Source organism: Pezoporus flaviventris, unplaced genomic scaffold (assembly GCF_033815535.1).
Source record: "Pezoporus flaviventris isolate CSIRO_AGI_PZ_B2104156 unplaced genomic scaffold, CSIRO_AGI_Pfla_v1 ptg000129l, whole genome shotgun sequence".
Taxonomy (NCBI): Eukaryota; Metazoa; Chordata; class Aves; order Psittaciformes; family Psittacidae; genus Pezoporus; species Pezoporus flaviventris.
In genome coordinates this window covers 4,033,839-4,050,324 of record NW_026892677.1, presented here as the reverse complement: position 1 = coordinate 4,050,324, position 16,486 = coordinate 4,033,839, and the positions used below count along the sequence as shown (strand labels likewise).

The window sequence follows — 16,486 nt, the reverse complement described above, 5'->3', positions numbered from 1 at the left end:
GAGGACTTACCTGCTCTCTATGGAGCTCCAGAGGAGGGCACAGCACAACCAGAGCTCCGACCCCTGGGAAATGATAGGAATTTTATCACTTTTTTTTATTGAAAACTGCACTGACCGCTAAATGTCCACCTTTACAAGAAACAAATACAGGACCGGTAACACACTAAAACAAAACATACTGCTGATAGCCATCGGGTTGTGTGGTTTCTTTTCTGGTTGCTGGGGACAGCTTCAGGTATTTTGTTATGTCACAGAAACAGGAGTGTACCCATACAAGGGCTCAACATCGGCCATCTCTTAAAAACAAAAAGGCGATGCTTCACAAAAGACTATGAGTATAACATGTAACTAAGTTGATACAAATCTAAGAGGATTTGTTAAAATCAGTCACATCTAATAGCACGTGGTCCAAGTGTTCTTGTATAAAATAGCACGTGAAGAAAAGAAGACTTCTTTTACCCATGTCTAAAAAAGGGGGGGTTTGTTCAGAGACAGTCTGACAAGTTACCATAAAAAGTGTTTCCTGAGACATAAGGAAATGCAACATTATTCTTGAGCCCTTTTCCAGCTCAAGACTTCATTTTTTTTTTCTTTCCACTTGATAAAATAGCTGCAGATTTAAAACTGAGAAAATATATTTGAGTACAAATAGTGTGAAACTTAATACTTTCTTCTCTCTTTTTTTTTTCTTTTTTCCTTTTTTTTTTTTTTTTACTCTTTTTTTTTTTGTCTTGCATCATTGCAGGGCAGAGGTGGATGCACAGCTACTTTATTCAGTGTATGGGGCAGTTGTTGGGTTCTTCCTTTAGCTTAGGAGGGCAGTGGCCATTCCCTTTCTGCCCTCCTCATCCCATGGATCCCAGCTTAAGCCTGGCAGGAGAACTTCCATTACTGGCCCTATGTTTATTAGGATGTTTTTCCTCTAAGCCAGGCCTAATGCTTCCTGTTGGGAGAGGTAACCAGATCCAGGAGTAAGGAAAGGGCTGAAGCCACATCCGTGTTAACTCCGCAGCGATGGCTGAACGCAGCGGTTTGAAAGCTGGTGCAGAAGCTCTGCCCTTCCCAATGAATTAAAGGTGGGGGGGAAAGAATCTCTCTTTATTCATGTGATTGATGCACAGATGAAGGAAACTGAACACACAAGAACAGAAGTTGCTCATTCATGGATCACATCTGAGTTTTCAGCGCTTCAGTTGAGGCGACTTCTTCAGGCCTTCTCCCCATTGACCTGCTGTCGCCTTGTGGGGAACAGGGGACCATCAATGATGCGTCTGTCCAAAAGGAACGTTACAAATCTCGTATCAAATGCTTCCTTTAGTCCGTGGATAACTTCTTTTCCAACGTCTCTTGGTCCTAAGTTTATGGAGTGCTTTTTAAATTAGCTGCTATTGCTCGTTGGGATGTTCCCTGTTGTCCCCGTGTTTTGTGGGCTGGTTCGGAGATGGCGCTTGGGAAGGATGTGCCACTGTGGGGAGGTTGTGAGTGACAGGGATGCCGCCGGGAATGATGCCCTCCATAGCTGCTGGTATTCCTCCCGGTGCCACACTGACCATCCCAGGCGGATACCTGGGAGAGGGGACATGGAGAGGCAGGTTGGGCATCCCAGAGACTACAGAGGAAACGGGCAGATCCCATTCCTGGTTTCCTTTTAAATTACAAGGGGTAGCTGAGTGTTAAACCCGTTCCACTGTGTTCTGTGTGAGTGTCCTCCCCTCTGACACCAGGACTGCACCTTGTTCTCCACCTCCTAACAGGTTCTTGAACCATGAAGAAGCCTCTGTTGTAAAACTGGGTAAGGAATAACCCTGCATGCTCTCTGAAGCACCACACGCTAGCATGCTCTTACTCACGCATCCCTGTGAGTACCTTTGGACACATACACCTGGTTGTAAGTTAGCCCTCCATGGAAAGTGAGCTGCATCTTCCTCACGTAACCAGAGAGCACAGCTGGAAAGCAGGGTTGGATGTAGTCCATTTGCCTTCCTAAGAGCAGGGTGAGTGGTCCAAACCATGATGCTAAAGGAGAATCCAGCTGGGCGCAGGGAAGATGTGACAGGGTGCAACAAGGCCAAAACCCTCTGAGGGCCCCAGCCACAAGCAGCTCCCTCCAGCCACCATCTCCTTAGGGAAGAGTGGAGGGAAAGGAAGGTTCTACCTGCCCATGGATGGGGTGAGCTGATCCCAGGTACCAGCTTACAGGGACTCCAGGGCCATGGCTCTGGAGGAGCTGAGCCTGGATGAAGCACCTGGCAGAGGCAGAGATTAAGGCCGTAAAGGGCATCACAGGATAAGGGCATCATCACCCTTGTGCTTTGGAGCAGGACCATGGGGGATGCTTTCACCAGGTGTGGATGTTTTGGTCTACACATTCTGCTGGTCAAAGTGAGCATTTGCTCCAGTGAATTGCAGGTTTTTTTGGTATCTAGTATTTTTGGCAATGGTGATCTGGTGAAGGGTGCCTGTGCTCCAGCTACGTCCTCATATCTCCTATCTCCTATCAGCATCCTTTGAGCTATCCAAAGGGGAGCAGTAAGTAACCCTAATTCCTGGGATTTAGATGGGAATGAGGCTACCTGACTATGGGCTTATAGGTGGAGTTCTGCTCCTAGCTCATTGCCCCATTACCTGGGCTGGGCTCACAGTGAATTCGGTTTAGAAGTTCCATCTGCCTGCTCATGGCCCTGGGGAGGGGGGTCCCGGCACTAACAGTGGTGCTGTACAAGTGGCTGCTGGCCCAGCAGAACAGAGGCTTTAGGAACAAGAGGCTTCCTAACCCCACAATTACATCAAGCATCTCTTGTAACCCCAGCGCTGTGACTGCGGTCCCCAGGGAGGGGGATCTCGGCCACCAAGCTGAGCCAGCACAGAGGGGCTTTGTTACAGAGCTTCCAGGCTCACTTCAGAGCCGGAGCCCCAAACCCATCCCCGGCCCAGCCAGGGGAGCTGCAGGGCTCCTGTTCCCCGCTTTACCTGTACGCGGCACCATTGAGCTCCGGATGGATCGCTTGCTGATCTATTACTGACCACGGAGCCGTCGTGACAAAGAATTCCTTATTGACGCAGTTCCTTAGGCTTTCTGGGATGCGCCCTGGAGTTGGCGATAAAGGGAAGTGTGTGTCAGGAGGGTCCCAGCTTTAGCATCCTCTCGTAAGCCACAATTTCTTCATTTATATATGTGTATATATATACATACACACACACACACACTATATATATATGTGTTATATATGTATGTCTGTATATATATAGTTATTGTAATATATATAGTTATTGTATATATACTGCATATACTATATATATGTTACACTATTAGTGTGTATATATATATGTATATATATATATAGTTTGTGTATATGTGTGTGTATATATATATATATATATAAAAATAATTATAGAATAGTTAGGGTTGGAAAGGACCTTAAGATCACCAAGTTCCAGCCCCTCCTGCCGTGGGCAGGGACACCTCACACTAAACCATATCACCCAAGGCTCTGTCCAACCTAGCCTTGAACACCACCAGGGATGGAGCATTCACAACCTCCCTGGACAACCCATTCCAGTGCCTCACCACCCTCACAGGAAAGAATTTCCTCCTTATATCCAATCTAAACTTCCCCTGTTTAAGTTTTAACCCGTTACCCCTTGTCCTGTCACTACAGTCCCTAAAGAAGAGTCCCTCCTCAGCATCCCTATAGGCCCCTTTCAGATACTGGAAGCTGCTCTGAGGTCTCCACGCAGCTTCTCTTCTCCAGGCTGAACAGCCCCAACTTTCTCAGCCCATCTTCATATGGGAGGGGCTCCAGTCCCCTCAATCAATCAATATGTATATGTATATGAAATCATATATATATATATAGTTACTGTAAAGAATGGGGATAAAAATCCCATATCCCTTGTTTCAGGAGGAGATTTTGGCCATCCCAAGGTGCAGGGTTGGAAACCATTTTCCCACCCCATCCCAACTTTCTGCTTTAGGAAACGTTTCCTTGACCCACTGCTTTCAAAGCAGGGGCTAGCCTGACATGAAGCTGTGCCCTCCATGTTAACATGAAGCCTTCCATGGGGCAGGTTTTGGGTTTTCATACGCTGTCTGTGATGCTCTGCAGCATCTTCTGGGTTAGCACCATTCAAAGGGGCAGCAATTATTGCTGCAGTGACTGTTTCATCGTCATTCCCAGTCACAGACATCAGTCTTTGGCACACTGCACAAGCGCCCCACTGATGTAAAGAACCAAACCCAAACCCCCCAACCCCTTCACCAACCACCAGCACACCTGAAGGACAAAAAGGTAAAGAGTTTGGTTTCTCAGCTCTTGTACTGGGAGGACAATGGGATTCAAACCCTTTTCCCAGTCTCCTACAGGGACATGGCCATGGTGCAGCCCCATCCCTGCCCCTCCTGCTCCCGTTCCAGCACGCACACGGGCTGGGTACCTGTGATGGCACGCCGGATTTCAGTAGCAGCAGCTTCTCTCATTTCCAGGGACGCCTGCTCGCTGTACCAGGCCGTGTGTGGGGTACAGATTAAGTTAGGAGCATCTTTCAATGGGCCTTGAGCAAAACTGGGAGAGGGGGGAAGAAAAAGGCATTGATCCATGTTTAGAAAGGCATTGATCCATGTTTAAAGAGAGAGTAAAGGATGTCAGCATCAGCAAACGGCCTGCCCTACGTGTATGCAAGCCTCCTTCCCCAGCCCCTCACCCATGGCTCCTGTGCTGGGGGCGACCAGGCAGAGTCCTGCCAATCCCAAATGGCCACAGAAGGAAAGGGAGCAGCTTCCAATATGAAAATACACCAAGCAAGAGCCAACAGGGCTGAAACCCAGCCTGCTGCGGGTAGGTCTTAGTGCTCCCATGGGAATCGCTGCTGGGGGTGTCTCTGCATTTGTAACCCTTGTGCCAGCAGAGCACACCAGTGTTACAGGGTGTTGGTTTTCCCACCTCATGGGACTGCCCCACGGTGTGACCAGCCTCAGGGTGCTGTGTGCTGATGGTACCCCAAGGAGCAGCCTCAGGGTGCTGTGTGCTGATGGTACCCCAAGGAACAGCCTCAGGGTGCTGTGTGCTGATGGTACCCCAAGGAACAGCCTCAGGGTGCTGTGTGTTGATGGTACCCCAAGGAACAGCCTCAGGGTGCTGTGTGTTGATGGTACCCCAAGGAACAGCCTCAGGGTGCTGTGTGCTGATGGTACCCCAAGGAACAGCCTCAGGGTGCTGTGTGCTGATGGTACCCCAAAGAACAGCCTCAGGGTGCTGTGTGCTGATGGTACCCCAAGGAACAGCCTCAGGGTGCTGTGTGTTGATGGTACCCCAAGGAACAGCCTCAGGGTGCTGTGTGTTGATGGTACCCCAAGGAGCAGCCTCAGGGTGCTGTGTGCTGATGGTAACCCAAGGAGCAGCCTCAGGAGCAGCAGCGGTACCTGAACGGTTCAGACTCGTGCACGTCAAGCGCAGCCCCTCGTATCCGTCCCTCCTTCAGGGCTTGGGTTAAGGCCTTCTCGTCCACCAGTCCCCCGCGTGCTGTGTTCACCAGGAACGCTCCCTGCCTCATCTGGCAGAGAGAGGAGAGTCAGCCCCATGCAGGGACCTGGTCCTACCCCATCCCGATGCAGCAGCGGGTGCCCCGGGGTGCCTCCATCCAGGACTGTACATCACTTCCCATGCTGTGCTGCTGCGCTCCAGCCCCAAGCAATCCCCATCCCAGTGTATGTGGTTTGATAGAACCCCCAGACTGGTTTGTGTTGGAAGGGACCTTAAAGCTCACCCAGCTCCAACCCCTGCCACGGGCAGGGACACCTTCCACTAGAGCAGCTTGCTCCAAGCCCCTGTGTCCAACCTGGCCTTGAACACTGCCAGGGATGGGGCAGCCACAGCTTCTCTGGGCACCCTGTGCCAGCGCCTCAGCACCCTCACAGGAAAGAGCTTCTGCCTTTGCTCCAACCTGAACTTCCCCTGTTTAAGTTTGAACCCATTACCCCTTGTCCTGTCACTGCAGTCCCTAATGAGGAGTCCCTCCGCAGCATCCCTACAGGCCCCCTTCAGATACTGGAAGCTGCTCTGAGGTCTCCACGCAGCCTTCTCTTCTCCAGGCTGAACAGCCCCAACTTCCTCAGCCTGTCTTCATACAGGAGGTGCTCCAGCCCCTGAGCATCCTTGTGGCCTCTTCTGGTTTTCTACAGAAGTCTAGCTCTGGGTGGTATTGGCAAGCAAAGTCTGCTTCTGCCGTTGCCACTACACCATGGGCACAGGGCTCACTTACCTGGCAGCACGCTACACCCCAATAAACACAGTGGGGAGACAAACGGGCTGTTGGGTGCAAGCAGTAATGTGGAGGTAACCCATAGGCACCGAGGCAGTGGCCATGACCAGAGGGAACACCGCTGAAGAGCAGAACATCTCCTTGATCATGAGCAAGCTGCTCTAGTGGAAGGTGTCCCTGCCCGTGGCAGGGGATTGGGACTGGATGAGCTTTAAGGTCCCTTTCAAACCCAACCATTCCATGATCCTATGCACACAAGGTGAATTACCTGCTTGATCGTGAAGTCGTTGATAAGGTGGTGGTTGTGTTCATTAAGGTTACAGTGCAACGAGACACAGTCGCTCTGGTAGAGCAGGTCCTGCAGTGTGTAGACCCGCTGGACCCCCAGGGACCTCTCAATCCCATCCTGCAGGTACGGGTCATAAAAGATCACGTTGAAGCCGAACGCCTTGGCTCGGACTGCGACCGCCTGCGCAGTGCGACCTGTGTGCGAAGGGAGCAAAGAGAGGGGCTCATTTAACCCATTCCCACCTTCCCATTGAGCCCCTGACACCCCAGCGTGGCCCTGGGGCTGCTGTGGGACCCCCTGGGCTCCTCAGAGGAACAATCCTCTGGGGTGCTGTGTCTAGCAAGGAGTGATGAAGAGGGAAGGCAAAAAGCTCCACCTTCCCTTTCAGACAGCTTCTTTGGGATGGGGAGGTTTCCAGCCTCTGGCTGGCTAATTGGGCATGACAGAGACAACTGTCGTGGCTTGGAAGCAAAGGGCTGTGTGGATGCTGTGCTGGGGAAGGGCTGCAGCATCACTGGATCCACCGGCTGGGCAGGCTCCGTGTGCCCTGTGTGCCAAGCCTCAATGGTTTCAATGTCAGTTGTTCCAGCTGGGAGCAGTGCAGGGGCCCTGCACGTGCCTGGTTTGGGTGCACAGCGATGTCCCCCCATGCACACACACACTTAATGCTGTACCGGTGCCCCAGAGCTGCGTGGCTGACAAGGGGACATCAGCTGGGTGCCTGCGTGGGCAGCCAGATGTGAGCGCACAGCTGGGCACATGCTGCCATCCTCACCCTGACCCTGACAGACTGACCCCAATCTGCTGCTCCAGCCTCACCAAATCTCTGCTCTGTTTTGTATGTGTCGGGCCACCAAGTGCTGGATGAACTGCTGTTGCCTCAATGCACCTCCTGACCCATCGTGTGATGGCTGGGCTTGGCTACCAATAGGGATACCCAGGAGGGCTGTCAGCAGAGGTGCTGCCACCTCTCATGCTGACACTCTCTACAGCTATAGGTGAACTGAAGACAAACCTTGTTTTACTCCGGAATGGCTCAGGAGGAGCTGGGCTGGCGGTGCTGTGACTCAGGAATGGGTTTTGTGGGAGAGGATGGCAGCATTACCAGGTGTGGTCCTTCTTGGACTCAGTAAAGGCTTAACAAAATGCATCTCCTTTCTCCCCCCAGTCCAATGTAAGATGCTCTCTCCACGTTACATCAATGGTTCTGGTTTGGGAAATGCTCATTTTGGGTCCTTCAAAGGGCAGTGAATTGGTGCCGAGGACCCCTCAGCGGATGAGCCCTGTGCCAGCGCTGCACCGCGTGCATCCCTTTGCCAACGTACCGAAGCCGATGAGGCCGAGCGTCTCCCCCCGGATGCGGGCGGCTCCGGAGGCCACCTCCCGGATCTGCTCCACGCTCTGCACCCTCGTGCCTTCCCGCAGCGCCTGGTAGAGCCACGTGTTGCGGCGGTACAGGTTGAGGACGTGGCAGATGGTGGAGTCGGCCGTCTCCTCCACCGCCGCCGACGGGATGTTGCAGACGGCGATCCCTGCGGAAGCAATGCCACAGAGAGCAGCCATGGATCGGGGGGCAAAGCGGACGGGGGGATCCAGCCCTTCACCCTCACGTCACCCAAGTGCATCATTGCTTAAAGCATTGGAGTAACGGCTACTGAGGATGTGCGTGGTTCAGGTGCAGCAGCCTGAAATCTCTGCAAAGCACACCATGACCGGTAACACTGAGGGGTCCCCCATACCCTTAAGGAGGAAGGACAAGCACAGGTTTCGAGTGTGGCAGCTACACAGGAGTAACCCCAGCAGCAAAGGTCTCACTTCAGTTTAATCTATCATCAAAGGGACTTAAATTTCACTGGCAGAAGTCACTCCTTTTCCAGAACAACACTGTTCAAGCATTAAGTTATTTAGGGACCAAGGTTTGGTGCACCACGTCGGTGGCAGGGCCAGCTTCTCCTTTCACTAACAAGCACTAGAACAGTCAAAACACCCCATTGCGAGACACGGGGTGACCACTGCCACCACAGCATGTTCACCATCATTTGTTCCTTAGCCACAAAAGGTTTATCTTAAAGTGCTTGGAGCTGTAAGTATTAAGTTCACTGAAAATGCCTCCCTGATTATGGCCCCATCCGGGTTCTGGCTTGGGTAACATGGGTAAGGATGTGCTTAATGTCATGTCTATTCAGCAGAGCTTATATCCCACCAGATTCAATGTGATTTACACACACATTTAAAGGTGGATGTGTATTTGGGTGCTCTACTGGACTGGGGCCTTTGAATAGATACCATGGGTAGAACAAGTAGGAGATACAGAAAGAGTAAGAAAATTCCCTTCCACTGTGAGGGGCACTGATTCAAAATCCCATCCCCTGCCAATACCCCTGCTCCCAGGAGCTGCTCTGCTGTTTTTGTCAGCCTGGTTTGTGTTGGAAGGGACCTTAAAGCTCCTCCAGTTCCAACCCCTACCACGGGCAGGGACCCCTTCCACTAGAGCAGCTAGCTCCAAGCCCCTGTGTCCAACCTGGCCTTGAACACTGCCAGGGATGGGGCAGCCACAGCTTCTCTGGGCACCCTGTGCCAGTGCCTCAGCACCCTCACAGGGAAGAGCTTCTGCCTAAGAGCTCATCTCAGTCTCCCCTCTGGCAGGTTAAAGCCATTCCCCTTGTTCTGTCCCTCCACTCCTTTGTAAAACTGTTTTCCACCCTGCAGCTATTTGAAAGACTTATGGGAACTGGGAGAAAAACTCACTGACCCTGCAGGGTGAAAAACCCACCACCAACCAGCACTGCTCACCTCCTCTCTCTTTTAGATGATGGGGACACAGGGCTCTGGTCCCCACAAGCTCTTAAAGCTGATGTCTCATTTTACATTCCCCATTTCTTCCACAGAGGGGACCTTTTGATTTACCTCATAGATGTGGGTGCAGCCCAGAAGCCATCTGACCGCCTGCCCAAGTCCCTAATGAAGGGTATGGAGAGCTTCCCAAGAAGAAAACACATTGAAGCATCAGACAACTGCTCCTGCCCATCTGTGAGCAGAGGCTATGGCTGCTCATGGCGGAAGAGACAAGAAGGTGATGGGCAGGTCTCCATCAGCCTGCAGCTCTGCCAAGGGTCCCCATCACCAACCCTGCCAGCACCCATCCCTTTCTGATGGACCACTTGCTTACAGAGCTGGGTGACACCAGGCTGCCTTTCCATCAGCTTCACATCATTATTTATTCTTGTGCCCCCAGGAGCTGCTGGTACCAGGGGATAGATACCCACAGCGGATGGCTCAACACCAGCATCTGGCTCTGGGGGGTTTTATAGTGGGTCAAACCCAGCCCCACCAACAGTGTTTAGACCCCGGTCATTTACTGACTACACAGTTTAAAAACTACCTTACGGAAAGCAAACCAAATTAAACTTTACGCCACATTTGTGGGTAGTCATTACATTTTCTACTCGAAACCACATCATTTGGCCACCCAATTTGCCAAGTATAAAAAGAAGGATTATACTGCAGCATCCCATTACCTTATTCGTTATATTTGTCCTTTCTTGCTGTTCAAAGCCTCAGAATATTGTTATAATGGATAATAACAATAAGAGCTTAAAACATGAAGAAACCATTACGTTGGGAAGATACTGTTCTCCTCTCGAAAAAGAGAATAATTCAGTGTATTGAGAATTGCTTTTTATAGGAATGGCTATTTGAAACTCTCTTATCACAATGATCTCTGTAAAATGGCTCACGTGAGATGGTTGTTATTCCTCACTTCCCCAGAGATAACCTTTAATACAAGATATCTGAAACACTATTGTGCTTGATGATAGACTGAATGTTGGGATGATCAAAACCAGTTAGAACTCAGCTGTTAAAATCAGGCTACAGTTGAGCTCTTGTAGCTGGGGGTGTGCAACCAAAGGTCTCTGTGGCCAGCCAAACCAGCATGGAAACTGGGTGACCCCAGCACTGTCTGAGCATGTACCCCTCAAACCAAGGCATGCTGAAATATCCCATAGCTAGATGTACGGTCTGCTTCCTGACAACGTGACCCTCTCTATTTTGGCATCTCATGTGATATGTACCCACAGTAAAGCTCTTTTGTAAGTTCCTGAGGCACATTTGATGAGATTGCAAAGGAGGCAGCAACAACGCAATGCACAATTCCTGCTCCACCATCCGACAGGTTGCCTTCCCGGTGGTGTGGGCATGACAAGGAACTGGAAGAGGGGCTTTAGACAAGGGATGTAGGGACAGGCCAAGGGGAATGGCTTGAACCTGGCCGAGGGGAGACTGAGATGAGCTCTTAGGCAGAAGCTCTTCCCTGTGAGGGTGCTGAGGCGCTGGCACAGGGTGCCCAGAGAAGCTGTGCTGCTTTAACCATCCTTCTGACCCAAACCATTCCAAGGTTCTATCGCTCCAAGAATGAGATCAGATAAGATCAGATCAGATCAGAAGACTGATCTCACCTAAGAAAACACACTAACCCACCCTTCCTCCAATGTTTTTAAAGCTAGATCAACTCAGAAATAGAACAGGCATACAAATACCTGTTGGCACAAGCAGGCACCTGGAACCAGGGACAGCACAGGAGCAAGGAACTGAGATGGAACAGTTTTAATGCAGTAGGAGCCTAACAGCTGCCTTCTAAAGCTGCACCGTTCTGTTTACCTCATGGTCAAGTTTTCTCATCATCATCTCTACATGCAGAAGAATTTAAACTATATCTGTAACTTTAGGGCCTAAATCAGCCCCCTTTGGGGGGTCCTCCCTGTACCTCTGCTTTGCCAACACGCTCGCATGGGAAGCAGCAGGTACCTGTACTGATTTTAAACACGCAGAGGGACACAGAGCGAATCGGGTGCAGAGCTGAGACCTACCGAGCTCCCCCGCAGCTTTGATGTCAATGTTGTCGTAGCCGCTGCCTATTCGAACGATGACCCGTAAGGCCTTGAACTTCTCTAGGTCTTCCCGAGTCAGCGTGATGGTGTGGTACATCATCGCCCCAACGGCTTCGTTTAATACCTGCAACAGAACAGAGGGGTCAGGAGCCAGCAGGACGGGACATCGGCAGCTCCTGAATCGAGGAGGTTACACAATACATGGTCTATTTTTACTGCTGAGTTACTACTGTCTGACCCAGGCTGCCAGCAAAGCCATCACGGGTGTGATGCACCGGTACTGCGGCCATTCCCTCTGCGTACAGACTAAATGGGTATCTGAAAATGATGCTGTTACATCTGAGGAACCGAGGCAGTGGAGAACTGAGCCTGTCACTCACCTGGACCCTTTTCCAGGTTGTTATCCCTCTGCTCCCGACAGCAGTAATTCTGCCTTTAAAAAAGAATTAGGTTTTACAGCAGTATCTGCTGGTTTTGAACACGACCGTGTGTCACTCATGACTCCTCAACCTTCTTTTGCATGCTGTTCGTTCAAGTCCCTGTCACACTGTTCACATTAACCTTTTCTGTGCGTTTTCAAGAGTCCCTAAAAAGATCCACATGAGGCTGTGCCATCACATAACGCTGCACTTCATCCCCTTCAGTGAAGATTCAAACCATCATTAGTGCTCACCATAAGCTATTTCAGAGCTCCATAACCTCAAGACCTAGCCAAATTCTCCAAGACTGGCTCATCTATCATCTGTCAGCGTCTCACAAATCCCCCCCCCTCCTCCTTCCCCCTCATTTAATACCTGAAACACTGCAAAGATCAGCACTGCTGCTATTTGTAGTTCTCTTTCCCAGATCCTGGAAGTGATTTCTGATCACTTCAGATCTCATTGGAGCTGTCTAAACGTGCACTACCAATATGCTTTAAAGAAATATTTACAAGTGGTTGAGCTTCCAAGCAGAAACACCCATAAGGCCCATCCACACTGCATGGATCTGCCTGCATGATGCCCAAACCTCACCCATTGCCCGAGGGGGAGAAATGACCAGAAGAGACCCATCGGCTGCAGCGTGGGATGCTGTTAGCAAAGCCAGAGCAACCCTGCTGTACTCTGGAGAGGTGCAGAGTGTTACTGCTGCATTGAGCAAGCGGACTTTAAACAACGTGAGAAACATTCATGTTATTGATGTAAAAAGCCTGATGCAAAGAGGTAAGGTGACTATTTTCCCCCAAATAACATCTGGCTTCTAAACCATCCTCGATGAACTTTAATCTGCAGTGATTTCTGCTGGTGGACTCAGAGAGCACCTTCGTACCCTTTCTGCTCAAGAAGAGCAGGGAGAGGATGACCAGAGCACGCCGCCCGCAGCTACCGTTGTAGCTCACGTTACCTTCTCATGAATCTCCTGAGTTGATTGTGCGTCACAGAAAGCAACCGTGGCCAGGTCCTTCAGAATGGGCATCTCCACCGTGCAGTCCCTGCCGTCCAGCAGTGCCACCAGCGGCCGCGGGTGCATGGGGCCGTTCATGATCTGGGGGCGAATACCTGCAAGCAGAAGGAGCATGGCTTGTACAGCAAGGGGTACCTGTGTGTGCTCAGCAGCACATGGTTTCAGCTTGAACAATGAATATCAAGGGACGATGGCAATGCAGTGTGAAGTCAGCACACGGTTCGGGTCTCTCTCTGGGGTATAAACACAAGGAAGCCTGCTGGCAGGACAGGGATGAACACTGGCACTCAATGGGGATGTATCTCCACTGTGCTGATCTTCACCAACACAAGCCACGTTTCAACCAAACCAGCATAATCCAGAGCTGCCGCCTCTTCAACTGCTCTATTTCACATCTTAGCAGTGAAACCCAAGCCAGCAGTAAGTTTTTCCCTGCCTGCAGGAGGGCTGGGATTTCGCTCTGCTGACACTTGGTCTGTTTTTGTAAGGAATGACTTTACCATTTTGACCACCTCTGAAAGACAAATCCAAGGAGACATCCATGAAAAAAAAAGGGGTTACTGGAAAATCACAGAAAAAGCAGGATAACAGAGACCTCTTTAGGATTCAGGCTTATATACTGTTCTATTACCAACTACCAAAAGGCTGGAAACAGCAAAGCTCAGCTTACCTTGTAAAATCAAACCCGGTCTATCCCTGCATCCCATAGGATGCTCTAGGAGCCAGCACAAAGGACCTGCCCATACAGGATGAAATGGCTGCTGTGGCGCTGCGTGCACATGCAGGACACTGCTCTTCTCACACTGACACACACCTCAACGGGCTGCTCCCTTCAAACAGTTTGTACTGAGGGCTCTGTTCAGCTGTGCTGTGGTTTTCCCATTTCACACAATGATGTTCTCCAGACAGAGGTGAGGAAAGGATCAATCCCCACCAAGGGCTGCAGAAGGCTGATTTTGTACCCTGTGTATTGCTCTGCCTGGAATTAACCAGTTCAGTTTTGGACAACGCAAATTTCTATGCCTCCTTTGACCACTCAGTAAGGGCATGGATTACATCGGATCTGTACAACATATCCCATCTGTCTTTTTTGGCTACCCAGGTGGGTTTTGAAAGAACACAGGAAGGGGAAGTAGGTGCTCAGGGCACAGAGTGGTGCTTTATTACTGCTGCTGCACCATGAGATAGCCGGGACTGAAGGGTTTGGGTTTGAACCTCCAAATCCCCACAAAGCCCCTTTCCTAACTGACCCCTCTACTTCCACACAGGAACCTTCCAGGGCTACCAGCCAACATCTGGCTCACCTTTAAGCACAATGGCTGTGAGATCCCTTTCATTGAGGGGCTAATAGACATAGTGAACACCTTCACTCCTTCTGGATCAGCGCCTTTTCCCTGCCACGTCACTGGTATCCCTACTTACTCGCAGTGAAACTGCTGGTCAAGCACAGGGCTTGGCTGAGGGAACTCCGTGGAGTTGTTTTGGGATATTCTGGCAGGTTAAACATCTCACACAGGGCATTACAGAACAAATGCTACTGTCTGTGGCACTGTTGGAGTGAGTCAGACTAAAGCCAAGAACTGGAGGCTCCTTCACCAGCTGGTATTAGAGTGAGAGTCAAAAACTAATGAGAAGAGCAACAAATTTGTTTCTTTTTAAAGGGAAAATTAGATGTGCCTTTTTGCCCACGTTGCTGCCAGGTAAAGTATTCGTAAGATCTCCACCAGCTGATGTGTATGTGACAGACAGGCACTACGGGCCAGGGTGATGATGGCACCAAGAGCATCTCCCCAGGGAGGATCCACACTGTTGCATATGAAAGTGGGGTACCATACTTTAGTTTTATATGGGCAAAAAATAAGTCCATGGGAACAGGCAGGTTCAATGGAGTGGGTTTAATGGCTCTCTGCTCCTGTTTTATTGAATCTGCTTTAAGACATGATGAACCAGCAGACCTGACAGGAGATATCCAGCATTACACATGAAAGTCTTTGGAACAGGTTCTCCTCTCTGTCTTTCCTACTGAGCTCTCCATTAGCATGTACTGGAAGTAATACATGATGTTTGCCCTCGTTTCATCCAGATGGAAGTGCAAGTGTATCAGTAGGCAGGGTAGAGTGCTGGGATGACTTGGATAAGGCAAAGAAGCTTGCCATAAGCAGATAAGCAAGAATAAAAACGTGCAAATCTCAGAGTGCTTACACAATCCTTATGTGAAGCCCTACACCACAACTAGATTATTTTCTCAAGTTAACAAGCCAGTGAATTATAACACTGACTTAAACACTAACGTGTGTGATCTCCAAGACTTAGAGCATCACGTACCAGCCTCACACCACAACTGTAAATACAAAGGAAGCAAGGTGGCCATGGTGGTCCTAGCCCTGGTGGCCGCCACCCCCATCCACCCCCATCCCCTATCTGGACAAACTGAGCTCAGTGCCCGCTGGGGACCAGGATCATCCTCAAGGCAGAGCAATGGCACATGGAGGCTGGTGGTGGCTTCCTTGAGCGTAGCACATGGAAGATGAAACCGTGGGTTATCTGAAACGCTCACCTTTAATCTGAGCCCTAAAATAACGGGTTTATTACACTGCCATTGCATAAGCTTCTTTGAAAGTCAAACGAAACACAGCTTTTTCCTTTTTTTTTGGAGCAGCATCTGTGTCTTTGCTTGGGATTAGGGATGTAATTGTGCACGATGACACAGGCTTGTGAGGCACGTCACCCTCGCCCGCACACAGAAGCGCAGTCGCCGAGGGTGAATGCTGGCTGGGAACTGCGAGGTGGTCAGAGGCAGGTCTCTCATTTCCCTATCTTCAACAAGGGAATTTACTTCAGCCCCACAAGGGAAGTTTTGGAGCAAATCAATACGAGATGAAGTGCACAGTGTATGGAAATGACACCTTAACAAAAACCACTGTCAGGTTTGCCCCTGAACCCGCAGTGTATTTTCCTTGCCAGCCTCTCTCCTTGCCTCTCCACCACCCTGCATCTGTTCTTCACTGTCCTGGTTCCTGCCTCCTGCACGAACACACTCAACCCCAAACCATTTCAGCTCACAAAACCAAGCTGCACTCAGTCTGCTTTCCTTTTTACCCCTGCTCATACAACACGTTTGCTCTGCATGCGCCTGCTTCATTAAGAACGAGGTATGCCATGGATCAGAAAGTAATGAAACACCACACGCTCCCCCCCTTAAATCCTGATCAAACATCACAGCATTAACCCATTCGCTTTCCAACACCACTGGGTCCACTCCATCGAGTGATGCAACGCCATGGACCAGCTCTCCTTGGAGCTGGAGTGGGATCAGCCTCCCAAATCCAGCATCTCCCCCACCAACTGAAGCTGATTTTGCCCGCAAAGCCCCAGCCATGCTCCCAAAGTTGTAACAAGTCGTCTTGTCTATTTTTCTGTAGGCATTTCCAGCCCGAGGACCCTCGCCAGCATTGCAGGGAGAGCTCGTAAGGAGGAGGGAGAGGAGGAAGGGTTTATGGAAAGAAAGGGGGGGGAAAGAAACCCCAGGAGAGGTTTTGCAGTCACACAGAGAACTCAAACTCCACCCCGGCTTGTTGCACGCAGCCCCGCCGTATAAAGTGCTTTT

At 50.4% G+C, this 16,486-nt stretch overlaps 1 protein-coding gene across 6 annotated transcripts in view; it reads right to left on the bottom strand.

Moving 5' to 3' along the window:
- Positions 1-78: 78 nt before the first annotated feature.
- Positions 79-16,486, bottom strand: part of CTBP2 (C-terminal binding protein 2) — a 139,689-nt gene continuing 123,281 nt past the window's right edge. For all 6 annotated transcript variants that reach the window (XM_061478582.1, XM_061478583.1, XM_061478584.1 and 3 more), the window contains 8 exons: positions 12,820-12,974; positions 11,416-11,560; positions 7,873-8,079; positions 6,527-6,741; positions 5,420-5,550; positions 4,435-4,562; positions 2,971-3,088; positions 79-1,566 (listed from right to left, as the gene is read on the bottom strand). In XM_061478582.1, the coding sequence (XP_061334566.1) occupies positions 1,386-1,566; positions 2,971-3,088; positions 4,435-4,562; positions 5,420-5,550; positions 6,527-6,741; positions 7,873-8,079; positions 11,416-11,560; positions 12,820-12,974 (1,280 nt within the window). In that variant the 3' untranslated portion in view covers positions 79-1,385. The remainder of the gene's footprint in view (positions 1,567-2,970; positions 3,089-4,434; positions 4,563-5,419; positions 5,551-6,526; positions 6,742-7,872; positions 8,080-11,415; positions 11,561-12,819; positions 12,975-16,486) is intronic.